Source organism: Nothobranchius furzeri, chromosome 18, assembly GCF_043380555.1.
Source record: "Nothobranchius furzeri strain GRZ-AD chromosome 18, NfurGRZ-RIMD1, whole genome shotgun sequence".
Taxonomy (NCBI): Eukaryota; Metazoa; Chordata; class Actinopteri; order Cyprinodontiformes; family Nothobranchiidae; genus Nothobranchius; species Nothobranchius furzeri.
In genome coordinates, this window is record NC_091758.1 from 22,295,134 (window position 1) to 22,309,455 (window position 14,322).

The following is a 14,322-nucleotide window of genomic DNA, read 5'->3' on the forward strand; positions in this document are numbered from 1 at the left end:
CCCCTCCCACCTCTCTGTCTCTAGAAGTCAGGTGAAGAGGCAGCTGGAGAGACTGAACAGGAACAAAGCTGCAGGTCCAGATGGTGTCAGCCCCAGAGTACTGAAGGCCTGTGCAGAGCATCTCTGTGGGATTCTGCAGCACCTCTTCAACCTCAGCCTGGCCCACGACTAGGTTCCAGTCCTGTGAAAGACATCCTGCCTTGTTCCAGTTCCAAAGAAAACTCGCCCATCAGTCAATGACAACTACAGACCGGTTGCCCTGACATTCCACATCGTGGAGGTCCTGGAGAGACTCCTGTTGGTCCACCTGAATAAGCAAACTAGGACATATCAGGACCCGCTGCAGTTTGCTTATCACCATGGAGTTGGAGTCGAAGATGCCATCATCCAGCTGCTTCACCCAACCCACTGTCATCTGGACAAAGCAGGCAGCACTGTGAGAGTCATGTTCTTTAATTTCTCCAGTGCATTTAACACAATTCAGCGTGATGTACTTTGCCAGAAACTCCAGAAGACACAGGTGGGGGCCTCAACTGTCGCCTGGATTAAAGACTTCCTGACAAACAGACCACAGTTTGTGAGGCTGAAGAACTGCACATCAAACCAGGCGATCAGTAACATTGGAGCACCACAGGGGACTGTACTCTCACCATTCCTCTTCACCCTGTACACCTCAGACTTCCAGTACAAATCAGAGACCTGTCATCTACAGAAATACTCAGATGACTCTGCAGTTGTTGGGTGTATCTGAGATGGACAGGAAGCTGAGTACAGAGAGCTGGTGGAGCGCTTTGTGGCATGGTGTGGAAACAATCATCTGACCTTGAACGTGAACAAAACAAAGTAGATGATTTTAGACTTCAGAAGAAACAGGGTGGAGTCGAACACTGTTTCCATCATGGGAGAAGAAGTGGAGGTGGTTGAGGAATACACATACCTTGGAGTTCACCTGGACAACAGACTGAACTGGAAAAAGAACAGCGAAGCCGTTTACAAGAAGGGACTTGGCCGACTGCCCTGAGTCCTTCAATGTCTGTAGCAAGATGCTGCACATCTTCTACAAGTCTGTTGTTGAGAGTGTAATCTCTTCAGTCATCGTATGTTGGGGTAGTAGCATCAGAAGCAGGGACCTGAAAAGGTTCACCAGCCTAATAAAAAAGGCTGGTTCTGTTCTGGGGACGACTGTGGAACCGCTGGAGGAGATAATGCAAAGAAGGATTCTCCAGAGAATCAAGAAAATGATGGACAACCCTGAGCATTCTCTTCACAAGACTGTCCGACAACGGAAGAGTGTCTTCAGTCAGAGGCTTCTTCAGTTTCGCTGCAACACTGACCGCTACTGGAGATCCTTCCTGCCAACAGCCATTGTAATGTACAATAACTCTTTGATGACTTGATTATTATTATTCTGAGCTACTACAGCAATCAATTTCCCTCTGGAATTAATAAAGTATTTTTGAACTGAATTGAAATATCCAAGCAGGAAATAAACTTTTCAACAGTTGAGCATCTTAGACATAAAGGATGCACCATCCACCCCCTGCTCCTCTTTTATTGCCCCTGAGGCCTCCCCCTCACTGAGTTCCTCTAAGCAGTCATGGAATCTCCCTAAATTCCTAAATATAGATCCCAGATGCTTATTGGCTCGTATCTGACACAGAGATAGCAGAAAAAAGTATCTCATTGTGTGTAGATTGAGATAGTGCTGCGGAAAAATGGGACTTAATGACACATCCTCAGTGTGTAGAACAAATTACATGCAGGATCATATTCTGATCCCAGGGTAGGGGTGCTTTTAGGAACGTTTGTTTTAGTTATTGCTCAAATTGTTGTCCATTTTAAATATTAAACATCCAGAGCCAGATCGATGGAGGTGTGTAAAAAATAGCCTTGCAAGTGCAGCTAAAGTTTGCAGAAATCTTTAGCATTTAGCAGCAGTGCCAAAAGGGCTTGTGTCCAACAGGGGGCGCTGCTGAATCAACTCCCAGCACTGATGGGGAGTAATAACAGGACAAAAACATGCCAAATAATGTTATTTAACCTGTTTAATGATTTGATCAGGGAGGAAGTGAACATTAATTTTTATCTTAGTTGATGCTTGACTTTTTCATAACATACACAGTTGCTTTAAATGTTAAGAATGTAGACATTTTTAGCCGTTTAAATGTAAGATAAATGTCTTTAAAATAAAAATCATGAAATAAAAAACTGGTACAAGTCTGTATGACGTATCTAGTGAATGCATTTCCTTATTGTCAGCTAAATGTAAAATTATTTTACTGTTATGTTGGTAAATTGCATTAAATTCCAGGCCTGGGGGTCAGTATCCAGCATGTTATAGTTTCAACCCTGCTTCAGCACACCTGATTTCAATCAGTAGGTGATTAATAGGCTTCTGCAGAGCCTGATGAGCTGCTGCACAGGTGATTCAACCACTGAATTAAGTGCAGAGAAACCACTAAAACATGCTGCCCTCCCAGCACAGAACTGAACATCCCTAGTGGAAGGAATAAAAAGCACAGACCGATATGCATTTATTCACTCTTTGTTTTTAATGTACAATTTTGCAGGATGATGCACTTTTCTCAGTCTCATTATGCAGCAGACTGAACATGTACACCCTCCTGGGAATGATAAACAGCAAGGATAAGAAACAGCTTCAATAAAACCTGAAATGTGACCAGAAAACACTCTCAATACCAAAAGACCACAGGAAAAACCAAACAGTATGATGACTGAAACTTTCTCTTTTTTCTTTGTTTATTTCATTCAAAATAAAAACAAATAAAACTTATAAACAATAAGAAATACATAAAAAAAATCAAATTTGTACGAAAAGGACCAGAATGAAGAAAAATATCTTATAATTTATGTCCCCTTTTCCAGTAGAAATAATCAATTTATATATAATTATCATTTGTCAGACACACATACAGATTCATTTTAAACTTTATCCTGTTCTAAATTCCAGTGTGATCATGATCATTGATTTAATTTACGTTTTCATAATTATTTAGTACACTCAATTTGGTACAGTTTTTGAATATATTAAATTACAGCGTTTTTAAAATTTCCCTTTTAAGGTTATTCCATAATTTAACACCATTTACAGATATAATCCACTCCTTAATTTTAGTTCTAAATCAAGGTTTTGTTAACACATCAGTTTCTTTCAGCATGTAATTACTAGTTCTCTTTTCAAATATCCCCTGAATGTTTGTTGGTAGAGTACCTAAATTGGCTTTATACATGGTTTGTATGATTTTCCAGTCTTTTAAATCATGAAATTTCAGTAATTTATATTTAATAAACAATGGGTTTGATGGATCTCTACAGCCACTATAATTGATGATTCTCAGGAGCTCTTTTCTGTAAAATAAATAAGGGTTGTGTATAGTTTTTGTATGTCGCTCCCCAGATTTCTACACAATAAGTCAAGTATGGAACAATCAGTGAATTGTACAATGCCAACAAACCAGAATTAGTCAGTAAAAACTTGACTCTATGTAATACTCCTGAGAATTTGGCAATTTTACCTTTAATGCAACTAATATGGGATTTCCATGACAAGTCTTCATCAATAAGAACTCCAAGAAATTTAGTTTCTTTTACTCTTTGAACTGCAATCCCATCTATTTCCAATGACACATCACTGTTCTTTTTATCATTAAACAGTATAAAATTTGTTTTAAGATTCAGTGTCAATCTATTTATATCAAACCAGTTTTTAATTTTGTTCAGTTCATCTTCTTCTTTCTTTATTGAACATGTACATCAATAGACAATTTAAAGTATTCAAAAAGAAACCCATACATATGCATATATATATATATATATATATATATATATATATATATATATATATATATATATATATGTGTGTGTGTAGAACATGTTCAATCAACACATTCTCACTCCCAGTGTGTCAAAAACAAACGCTTGGTCAGCCACCCTCCACGTCAGACCCCTGACGCCAAAAGTGCCCTTTTTCGTTACTTATGTGCGAAAAGGGGTTTTTCCCTTATTTGACTGCAGATCCCAATGCAGTGTAAAACTGACGCGATGGGATGTCCGCAGCCAGGGCACCAAACAAGCCCATTGTACCTCACCCTGACCTTATCCTCTTATTTAACCTTCCCCTCACCCCTATCCTAACCTTAACCATCTTGCTAGCGAACACGTTAGTGATGTGTCGATCGCTCTAAAAACCGGCTCTATGAAGTGAACGGCGGGAGCTGCCTCGTCTTTGGTCGAGTTTGGACCGAGCCAACGCGAAGGGGAGGTTTCAACTACCACGGTGGAGGTTAAAAGTAGAGGGTATGTGTAACCTCCCCCTCGCCAGATGGTATGTTCTAAAGTTCCCCTTGGGCGGCAAATATGAAAATTCACAGTCAGACTCTGCCGGCTTGTGGAGGTCTCGGGAGACCTCTGTGTTCCACCCGGTTGCCCGGCGTATCTCTGACTCAGAAGCTCTGGTGCTGTGCACAGTTAACTCCGGTTGTAGCTAGGTTGCTACCTCCGTTAGCTTAGCTCCCACCTCCGCATTAGCTTTGGGTTAGCTTCAGGTTAGCTTGTAGTTAGTTCGACCGGGTGTCGTCAGTTGATCTCAGCCTTACAGCCCCACCCTCAGCTCCACCTCTCTTCCCTTTTGTGGAATTGTCTGGGCTTGACGGAACCTGTGACACGGTCAAAATGGCGGTGGTGGCCACCTCCCATTTGGCCTCGAAAACGTGTTATTGGAGCCTATGGAAACCCATTGTCCAAAATGTATATGTCGATGGTAGGTGGTCACTAATGTCAGTCATTAATATCCCTGTTTTCCTGAAATCATCCTTATTGTTAGTGAATATATTATCAATGATTGTTGCAGTCCGAGATGTAATTCTGGTTGGCTTGTTTATCAAGGGAAATAAACCTACACTATACAGTGAATCTGCAAAATCCTTAGTTATCTGTCCAGCCTCATGTTCTAAATTAATATTAAAGTCCCCACATAGAAATAATGTTTTGTATTTAATGTGATCAACCAGTTCAATAATTTTTTCATTAAATGTCCCAATACATGATCCTGGTGCTCTATAAACAAAACTAATTAACGTATTTTTAGCAGCTTCATTGCTGATTTCTACAGTTACAATTTCCATAACATTATCTTCCATCATTGTCATTTCCTTAACTAGATTACATTTTAGATCTGATTTAATGTACGGGGCAACCCCACCACCTCTTATTTTTTCTATTTACAAAATAAAGTTCATACCCTTCCATTTGTACTTCATCCATCATATCATCTTTGAGCCAAGTCTCTGTTACAGCAATCACACTAAATTTGTTTTTGAATTTATTTAAATAATATTTGATAATAACTTAGGAAATAAGTTTCTACTGTTAATGTGGATAAGTGACATTGTGTCCTTAGTCATTCTTCCACAGTTCAATTGTTCTTCTCCAATATAATCACAACTTATGTTTAATTCATATAAAATTCCATCTATTTTATTGTCAATATCATATATTTTATTATCTGTATCCATTTCAGTTGAGTGATTTTTGACAGTTTGAATCAAGACCAATATCAAACCGAGTTATCCATGTTGTTTTTACAGTGTCCAAAATAAGTTTGGATGCATAGATTCTGATGATCTTAACCATACTCTGTAAACTTGTTTTATATACTCATTTATCACTTGTGTATTTTTCTAGTTCTGTTAGTTCCTTAATGATCAGAATATTTGCCTGTTCCGGAGACCCATTCAGTTTAATCAATACCTTACAGTTTGAAGTCCATGTTGACTATATTTTCTTTTGCTTTCTCAAAAGTCTTGCTTGCCTTGCAATGTCTGCATTTTTCTTGATTAGGTGTTCATATATATATATATATATATATATATATATATATATATATATATATATATATATATACATATACATTGGTTCCCTTCAGCTTCCTTCCTTGTTTAAGCAGTTCTTTCTTGTGTTTTCTGTTCATAAATCTGATTAAGGATTGCAGGTTTCTGATTTTTATTTTTACGTGGAAGAGGATGGCATCCCTCTATGTCTATGTCCTTGGCCTGTAGGTGTATCCCTTTGCTACCAAGGAAGTCCATTACCAGCCTTTCTTAGTTGTTTAATTCTTGTTCAGGTGGTTCTCCATTCTCTGTAGCTGTTGCTCTTGCATAAGTTTGGTGTGTTGTTTCAAGTCCTGTCACTATTACATAATTTATTCTTGAATATTGTTCCAGTTCTGACACTCTTATTTCCAGTAAGGTGATTTTCCTGTCCTTTTCCTCATTTTTTTCCTAGGACTTTAACCTTCTCCACTAATTCCATTATCGCTTTCTGATGTTTAGAGACTGTTGTAATTTCTTCTGACATAAAGCTCAGTGATTTCTTTATCTCTTCCAGTTCCTCCTCAGCAACACTGTTTCTTTTTGGAGGCATTGTTACTGACTCACCCCAGTAGAGCCTGATCTGGTAGCTGGAGCAGTTTAACAGTTAGGAAGTTAAATTAAAAAAGTTAAAAAAAAGGCAGACATGAAAATTTTATTATTTACCTCATTCTAATTTCCCACCAACAATGCACCATAAAGAAAACCTTTCAAGAGTCTGAAATAGATTTTTCTGGGTTCAGCTTTAGAGGAAGTGTCTCGTTGGACTTCCAGAAAGTTTCAGGAGTGTTTGTGAGACGAAAACTTCCTGATCTCGCCGCTATTGAGAAACTAAAGACAACAGTGCAAATGTATGAAAGGAAAAGTGCTTTTTAATCGTCCAGCGTTACTCGAGGAAAAACAACTTGTAGAAAACTAAACAAAACAGACAATTTGGACAAATTTTATCTTAATTGGATGCTGCAGGGTAGTGACAGCTCAGATTAGCATCGTGGTAAAACACCACAGCACAGCTTCTTTGCTTTGTAATTTAGGCTAATTAGCATTAATTAGCTTCCAAGGAAACAAGTGACAGCCTTTTAGGAGTCAGAGCAAAAGCTGCTGAATAACTAATGCATCAGTGGCTGTAGGAATGATTTTTTCTATGGCTTTGTTGGTCACAGTGTTAACCGATGAGTGTGGGATAAAAGCCCTGAGCTCAGATGAGCCGGGATGATGCAGGAGCCCTTATGTCATTTGTTACAGGTTGTTCTGCAGCCAGTTAATGTACCCCCTCACCGCCCTCTTTCCTACATCGAAGTCTATCGGCCAGGATATAAAGCTGAAGCATCCGTGGAAACCGTCCTCGTAGTGCTCACTAGTGACAGAGACTCCTGCGTCCTGTAAGCGTCGAGCGTACATCAGCCCGTCATCCCTCAGCACGTCAAACTCACATGTTAGTATATAAGCCCGTGGGGTTTTAGCCAGCACCTCCGACCTGGCTAACAGAGGTGCTGCGCGGACGTCCAGAAACCCCGGCACCGCCTTTAGAACTCCATGGGAGTCTTTCTCCACAGTGACAGGCTTGTGGCTCTTCCTGACCTTCTGAGGGAGCAGGGTGGTCCAGTCTAACCTCAGCCTCAGCTCTGAGGCGACGGCGCTGTGGTTGTTCACCACGAGCTGCGGCAGCAGGGACAGGTCAGCTCCGAGGTACTGGAGCCAGAACTGCACCATGGTGTGGCGAGGGAGGATGGGCATGTGTTCGTTCTGCAGATAGGACGGCGTGTTGAAATCCAGGGCTTGGAGCACCGGGTAGATCAGAGCCTGGACGCTGAACTTCACAGTCATGCTCTCGTCTAAAGAAACCTGGGAAAACACCAACACACACAGTTCAGTGACCTCGTCTTTCAGCAGAGCGGGAGATGGTTTCGGCCTGTACCTCCTGAGCGACTGCAGCAGCGAGGTTTCCTCCAGCGCTGTCTCCTGACACGGCCACACGTTCAGGGTCGACGGAGTACTTTGCCAGAACCTCTGGGGATAAGAAATGTTTAGCAGCAGCGAGGCAGTCTAAATACGGCTCTGGAAAGATGACCTCAGGATAAAGGCGATACCTACAGACACAGACCACAAATGTGGGTAAAAAGCAAAAGTGAGCAGGAGGCGACTCACGGCGACTAAAAACCAGAGGAGCGGCATTTTTAAATTCTAGGTAATTCCACTTGGACCTGCGGAATTTGGGTAGGTTGTGTGTTTGTATTCACCAGTAGCGTAGTTGAAGCAGGTCAGAACGGCGTTTCAGCTGAATTTAAAAACACGGTTTGAACTAATATTTACAAACACTGTTGATTCTTTTATTACCACCAGCTGTTTTTAACAAAAGCTGTCTTTAATGCTTTTTACAACTCCCGTTTGCAGCTGCGTCGACCAACACTGATCAGAGATCAGGACAGCTTTCACAAACACGGACTGTTGTTTCAAACGGAGTTCAGAAATGTAAACATTTATTTGAAATAACAAGACCAACCTTTGACCTGCGAAGATTAACTGTCTCCCTACACTTGGATCCTCCGGCAGAGGACTTTTAAGCGATGTAATGAGTTTTTTAAAGAACCATTGCGGAACCGGATGTAGCACCAGTCCGGGTCGAGCACTAGAACCGTTTTGATTGAATTTAATGCACATAGATACAAAAGTAAACCTACTCAACAGAGACCACGACGGTGTTGAGCTCATCCGAAACCATGCGGTTCACGTTGTCATACGTCCCCTTTTCTGTGGAAAAAAACATAAAAATACACAAAATTTGTGCTTATTATGACTTCAGTCACAAATTCTACTTCCTTTCCTGCTGTGAAGAAACCACGACTGTACTCACTGGCGCTGCCGAGAGCCCAGCCGCCTCCGTGGAAATACAGCAGCCCTCTCCTCAGGTGTCCCTCTCCTCCGGCCGGAGGCTCGTAAACCCTCACGGAGATCCCGGCAAAGGTGGTGTCACGAACCTTCACTCCGGGTATGACCCCCCCGCTGGCCCCAGAGCCCAAAAGGCCCTTCGCTGTGCTCTCAAAGCCCTCTATTGAATGTCTGACTGATGTGATGTAGTGATCCAGACCCAGCCGGTGTTTCAAAGAAGCCTGAAGAGAAGAAAGGCATCTTATTAATCTTTAGTATCTTTAAGGGCACAAAATGATTTATTATATAAAGTAAGAGACAAAGAGCAGATTGGGGGAAGAACAGGGGGAAAAGTCATCATTTCATCAGAGATTTGACATCTCACCCAGTCACTGTTGTTCATCTACTCTGTGTCTAATAACCGTCAGCCCCCTAGAGACCGCCTCAATACAAATGCTGACCAAACACCAGAGAAACACGGCTGAAGCAGACAGTTTAGGAGTTTTGTCCTACTGTAGATGCTGAGGGGCAGCTCACTTAGGATCTAAAGCACAAGTGATCATGCGCACCATTGCATATGCAGCATGCAGATAAAAAGATAATCCATCATCTCTTTAGATTTATATACTTTTTAAATCAAACAACACCTTTTTATTACAGCACGAGGCTGACTTGCACACCGACCCGCTGTGTTTCAAATAACCTTTAGTCCACAAAATGCAGTTTTTCTCCAGGTCATATTCATCTACGCCTTTTCTTTGCACAGTGGAACGTTATCTGTGGCGCACTAACTCCAGAATGTGTGGCTAAAAGCTGAACAAAGGTCAATTCAGGTCCAGGAAAATACTTTAACTTTACCATAAATTTGCACCCACAGAGGTCATCCATTGCATAATCACCCATCATGTATAATCTCACTTTAATATAATCAGTAAAATAAATCATCTTTAGAGGCATTGTTCTCAGAGAAACACATCTGAGCAGTGGTGCATGTTTTTGTCGTTCTCCTGCTCCAACACCAGTTGACCTGTTCAGAAGGTCATCCAGAAGTCACCTGCTTGTTAAAATCAGGTGTGTTGGAGCAGGGAAACAACTAAAACATGCTGGAACATCCTGGGCGGTTACTCACGTGACTTTGACTTTTAAGTATAAAATGTTCTCTGGAAAAAGATCACATGTGCTTATTGCAAAACTTTAATTGAGCAATTGCAGCAAAGGCCCAGTCTAACTCTAAATGTGGCACCGTGTTTAGCTCGTGAGCAGCTAAAAATACCTCAGCAACTTGCACTTGCATGGGCTTCAAATCCCGTGTGCAAAGAGACACCTTCCATGAATCAGAAACACCTCAATTCTCACCAGGTGCATGGCTGTCCTGAACCCTGCGTCCACCAACAACAGCTTCCAGGGCTCCTGGATGGCGTCAGGCAGCGGAGTGTAGACGTAGTAGGCGACGAAGACAGCTAGCAGCACTGTCACAACCAGCCCCTTCACACCCATCCTCGTCTGGATCAGTATTTCCACTGACTGACGGACCGCAGACACTTTATTATTGCTGATCCGAATGGGGCTGGAATTGGCAGTCAGGGGAAAATCTACCATTTCCGGTGAAAGATTTTCAAGTTATAAAATTTGATTTCTGATTTAATGTTTACATTCGTGGGAAATATTCAAATAATATTAGATTTCATGAAATAAAACAAGTAGTTTACATAATATTTTTATAGTTTTTCCAAACACTTTCTAGAACTTTTCTCCCTGAAGATAGTCAGATTGAAACTTTTATTTTGAAGGCAAGGCAACTTCGTATCCTGAAATTGATGTAATTCCTGTGAACACGTTTGCGCGTGTAATTTCTTTTTCTTTCTTTCTTTCTTTCTTTCTTTCTTTCTTTCTTTCTTTCTTTCTTTCTTTCTTTCTTTCTTTCTTTCTTTCTTTCTTTCTTTCTTTCTTTCTTTCTTTCACTTATATTTTCGGAGATTGTAAACCACTTGAGACGAGGGTCTTCCAGCTGTAATGACAACATATGCCCACAGTGTGGCAGTGTAGAGCTGCATACTGACCACTTCAGCTTTAATCAAACTGATCCATCAATTCTGTTTGATTTATGAGTCGCCATGTTGGAAAATGCCGGTCGGAGTGAAAAAAAAAAAGATTTTTTAAATAAATAAATAAACTGTAAAAGCAAAGCAACACTTTGGACAAATGTATAATTACTTGACTTTAGAGAGGACCAAATTAGTTTTTCTTTAGGGAAACAACTGAATTATTTATTTAGCTACAAGTTTTTTTATTGTTTGCTCAATAAGGAATAAGTATGACTCAATTTTAACGAAACAATAAACTTTAAATTATCTTTCATTCAAATGGTGACTTTTTGAGGAAAGTTCTGATTTATTTGTTTTGTAAATTCCGTGTTTGCTCTAGCAGGTTTTTCACGTGTGTACTTATTATTCAGACTTAAGTTGCCACGGGTATTTTATCTGATTTTAGGCTGAAGTGAAACATTTTTGCTGATTGTTTGACTTTTTTATTGACAGTTGCAACAGTGACCCATACAGGAAACGTGTTTTATGGGAAAAAGGAAGTCATGCCATGAGGGTGCCCAGCCAGGATTTAAACAGAATGGCGCAGTTATGTGGCATGCATGACAACCCACTAAAACTAGCGTGGCAACCCTTGGCCGGGTTTCAAAATTTGGTGTGAAGTGGGTCACACTCCGAGGAATGCAAAGGACGTTACGGTAACGGCAAAACGGAGAGTTCAAAGAGCTCCAATGTCATCTGCCTTTTTCTGTATGTGTCCTCATTTATCTCCCTGTTTTCTCCCACAGTTTAATGTTTAAATGGCCACAGTTTGGTCCCCAGTGGCCTTGTGTTGGAAAAAACATCAGACTGATGAGGACCTGACCTCTGGGGCTGTGCTGGTTTCCAAAACATAGCAGCAGGACATCCAGACCATATCAGATTAGTCTTTAGAAGTGCCAGAGAAAGAGTTTCGAGAGATATGAATAAAACTGGCTTCTGATGTTTTGAAGTGTCTAAAATATATGCAATTATGCTTTTTTTAGAATTAATAATTGTGCAGATTTTAGTGAGACAGTGTGACAATGTGCATCAGAGAGCTGGTAAATCTTCTTTAAAGACTGTGCAGCAACCACATCTACAATTATCATTTTTGTGACGTTCAAAGCTCAGAAACTTTTGCAGTCTTCTTGAAATTCTAAATCCTAACCAGAATCTGCATTTCATCTTCAAAGGATGCCATGCATGATCACTTTGTAGGCCCTGAATGAGAGCGTCAGCAGGAAGCTGAAATAGTAAATCTGATATAGGTGCCTTTATGAGTGTGTAAAAAAAAGAGTGTGCATTCAAATCCCTCTTTTCCTTCCCCCTCCCTCTCTGCCAAGCGCTGCCTTGGCATCTCCCCACAGTCTGCGGTATGGAGGGCAGAAACAGGGCCCCAGTCTCATGTCACTGCCTGGAATAACACTTATGGTCATTTAACTTGACTTAATGCACGAGGCAGAAGAGAAGGTCCTGTCTTGTTGTGCGGTCTGCTCTCTGCTGCTTCCTTTAACGGCAGTTTGAGCCGACTGCTCTGCATCTGGTACTCGGATTTTAAAGGTGCTCCAAAAGGAAACGGGATCCAACCAGAATGCAAATGATGCTGCAAGCAAAGAAATTACAGGCTACACTAAAAATACATTTCAAAAGGAAAAACTTCTGGGAAAATCATTTGCATGAAACTTGTGTGAGTTTGAGATCGAGGCCGTACACGTTTGTCAGGAGAAGAAAAATATGTGATTCAGAAAGTTGGATGGATGAAGAATTCCTGCTTTGATGTGCATCGTCTCTCTGCGTCATGGTTACCCTGTTATTAGATGTTTAACATTTTCATCTAAAACCAAATCCAGCAGGCTTTCACTGACTGAAGTTTGACATTAAACTGCTTTACAAGCAAATATAAGGTTTAGCATTTAAAACTCTTCCGAATATCTTCACTTGTCCTCTGACAATTTGAATGATCTTCCAATGGAAAGAGGCGGCTTTAGATCAAACGAAATCCAATAGTGATGCAGAGAACAATCCAGGACTGACAACAAAGATGTGAGAAAGACAGGAGCATGCACACCTCTAGGGATAATGAAGAGACGAAACGCGGGTGCAGGGTGATCAGAAAGCGACACCAAGTGGGAAATGAAGGAACAAAACCGAGAGAAGGAGTTTTGCAAAAATGAAAATATGAGTTGATCAAACAGAATGATGCAAAAGCTAAAAGGAAAGGAAATCCCCAATGTAGCAGATAAAGACTAAAGTAAGACTCTATGGATGATGCAATTAATAATCTTTATAAACAAAAAAAAATCATCCACAGGAAATGAAACTTAAATCAATAACTCTTTTTTTCCTCCAGAGGTCTGAAGGACCGACTCCAGCCACTGAAACAACACCTTAGCCTTGTAAAATGAAGATTATTATTATTATTGGTTTAGACCAAAAATGACCCTGATTTGTCAAATTGTGCATAACATGATGAACTGAGGAACTGATCATGCAAATGACACAGAAACCAAAATCGTCCTAACACTCAGGCTGCCACAGACGGGAGGACAGCTGGTTGTTGCTTTGCCTTTTCTGCATCACATCCCCATTTCTGAAGGGACTGTTGTTTCCTTGTAGAATGAAGAAAAGTGTCTTGTGTAAAAGAAGAGGCAGAATCCTTCAAATGATGTGCTGAAACATTGGTCATATGCTCTGTTACAGATAAAATATTCAGTTTCTGACATCATCTGTCCTGGATTTCCTGTTCTGCTTTGAGACGCAATTTGATTGTGAGTTTTCTGCTAGATCACATTAGAAAATGAATGTGTTCAACACAAAAGGTGTGGCGGGTTAATTTGCTCTCCAGGACAGCAAAGAAGAACAGATGCATGAAAAGTGTAAGAATGAAGTAAGTATGACATCCTGTGGTCACATTTGGGTACTGCAGCCAACGTTTCAAAATAATCAAGTGACTTTCCCACTGCTGCTCAGTGAGTTTAAAGGTGCATTATGTAGAAATTAAGTAAACATGATGTCCTGTGGTAAAATTTGGTTACTGCAACCACTTTAAACAACTCTGGAACTTTTTGCCGGCTGTCGTCAAATTGCAATTGTCAGCGCTGCAGTATTAGCTCGCAACCCCACACTCACTGATGGTAAACAGTAGTTACGTCCCTCCCTCCTTTGTTTTGAAAGGAGAAAAGCTGACAATCCAGCAGCCAGTTGGACATGAAATATGTTTCAGTATAACCTTCCTTTCAAAATGACTGAAACTTTAGACTCTTTTGGGATTTTCTCACTATATTCTTACACACTGCACCTTTAATGGCTCTCACCATTCCCTGATCAGCACTAGAAGATTCTAGATGACAAGCGAAGATGAGCCATACTCAATAAGTTGATAATAATATTGAGTCATTGGAAATTTAAAAAGTAGATATTTTTAAAGCTGACTATTTGCTGCTCATTCACTGTTAGCATCGTTAGCTCAATGTTAGCCTCTTGCCTGCTTCACTATATACTTG

General features: G+C 40.6%; 1 protein-coding gene and 1 long non-coding RNA gene across 2 annotated transcripts; one reads left to right on the plus strand and one right to left on the minus strand.

The window, feature by feature from the left end:
* Window positions 1-6,742: 6,742 nt before the first annotated feature.
* nceh1a (neutral cholesterol ester hydrolase 1a) lies at window positions 6,743-10,588 on the minus strand. The gene is made up of 5 exons (XM_015969631.3): window positions 10,113-10,588; window positions 8,743-8,998; window positions 8,570-8,639; window positions 7,807-7,978; window positions 6,743-7,733 (listed from the first exon to the last, which is right to left on the minus strand). Exons 1-5 carry the CDS (start codon window positions 10,353-10,355, stop codon window positions 7,128-7,130), a joined length of 1,347 nt encoding a protein of 448 aa, XP_015825117.3. The 5' UTR covers window positions 10,356-10,588; the 3' UTR covers window positions 6,743-7,127.
* LOC107392068 (uncharacterized) lies at window positions 7,970-11,801 on the plus strand. Its single transcript, XR_001573749.3, has 3 exons — window positions 7,970-8,105; window positions 11,294-11,496; window positions 11,587-11,801. It is a non-coding gene; the product is annotated as an uncharacterized lncRNA (long non-coding RNA).
* Window positions 11,802-14,322: the final 2,521 nt, after the last annotated feature.

Coding starts and splice junctions, on each gene's coding strand:
- nceh1a (XM_015969631.3), bottom strand. CDS start 10,355: ATGGTAGATTTTCCCCTGACTGCCAATTCCAGCCCCATTCGGATCAGC. Junction 8,999..10,112: donor TCAGGACAGCCATGCACCTG/GTGAGAATTGAG, acceptor TCTTCTCTTCAG/GCTTCTTTGAAACACCGGCT. Junction 7,734..7,806: donor CTGCTGCAGTCGCTCAGGAG/GTACAGGCCGAA, acceptor GTGTTTTCCCAG/GTTTCTTTAGACGAGAGCAT.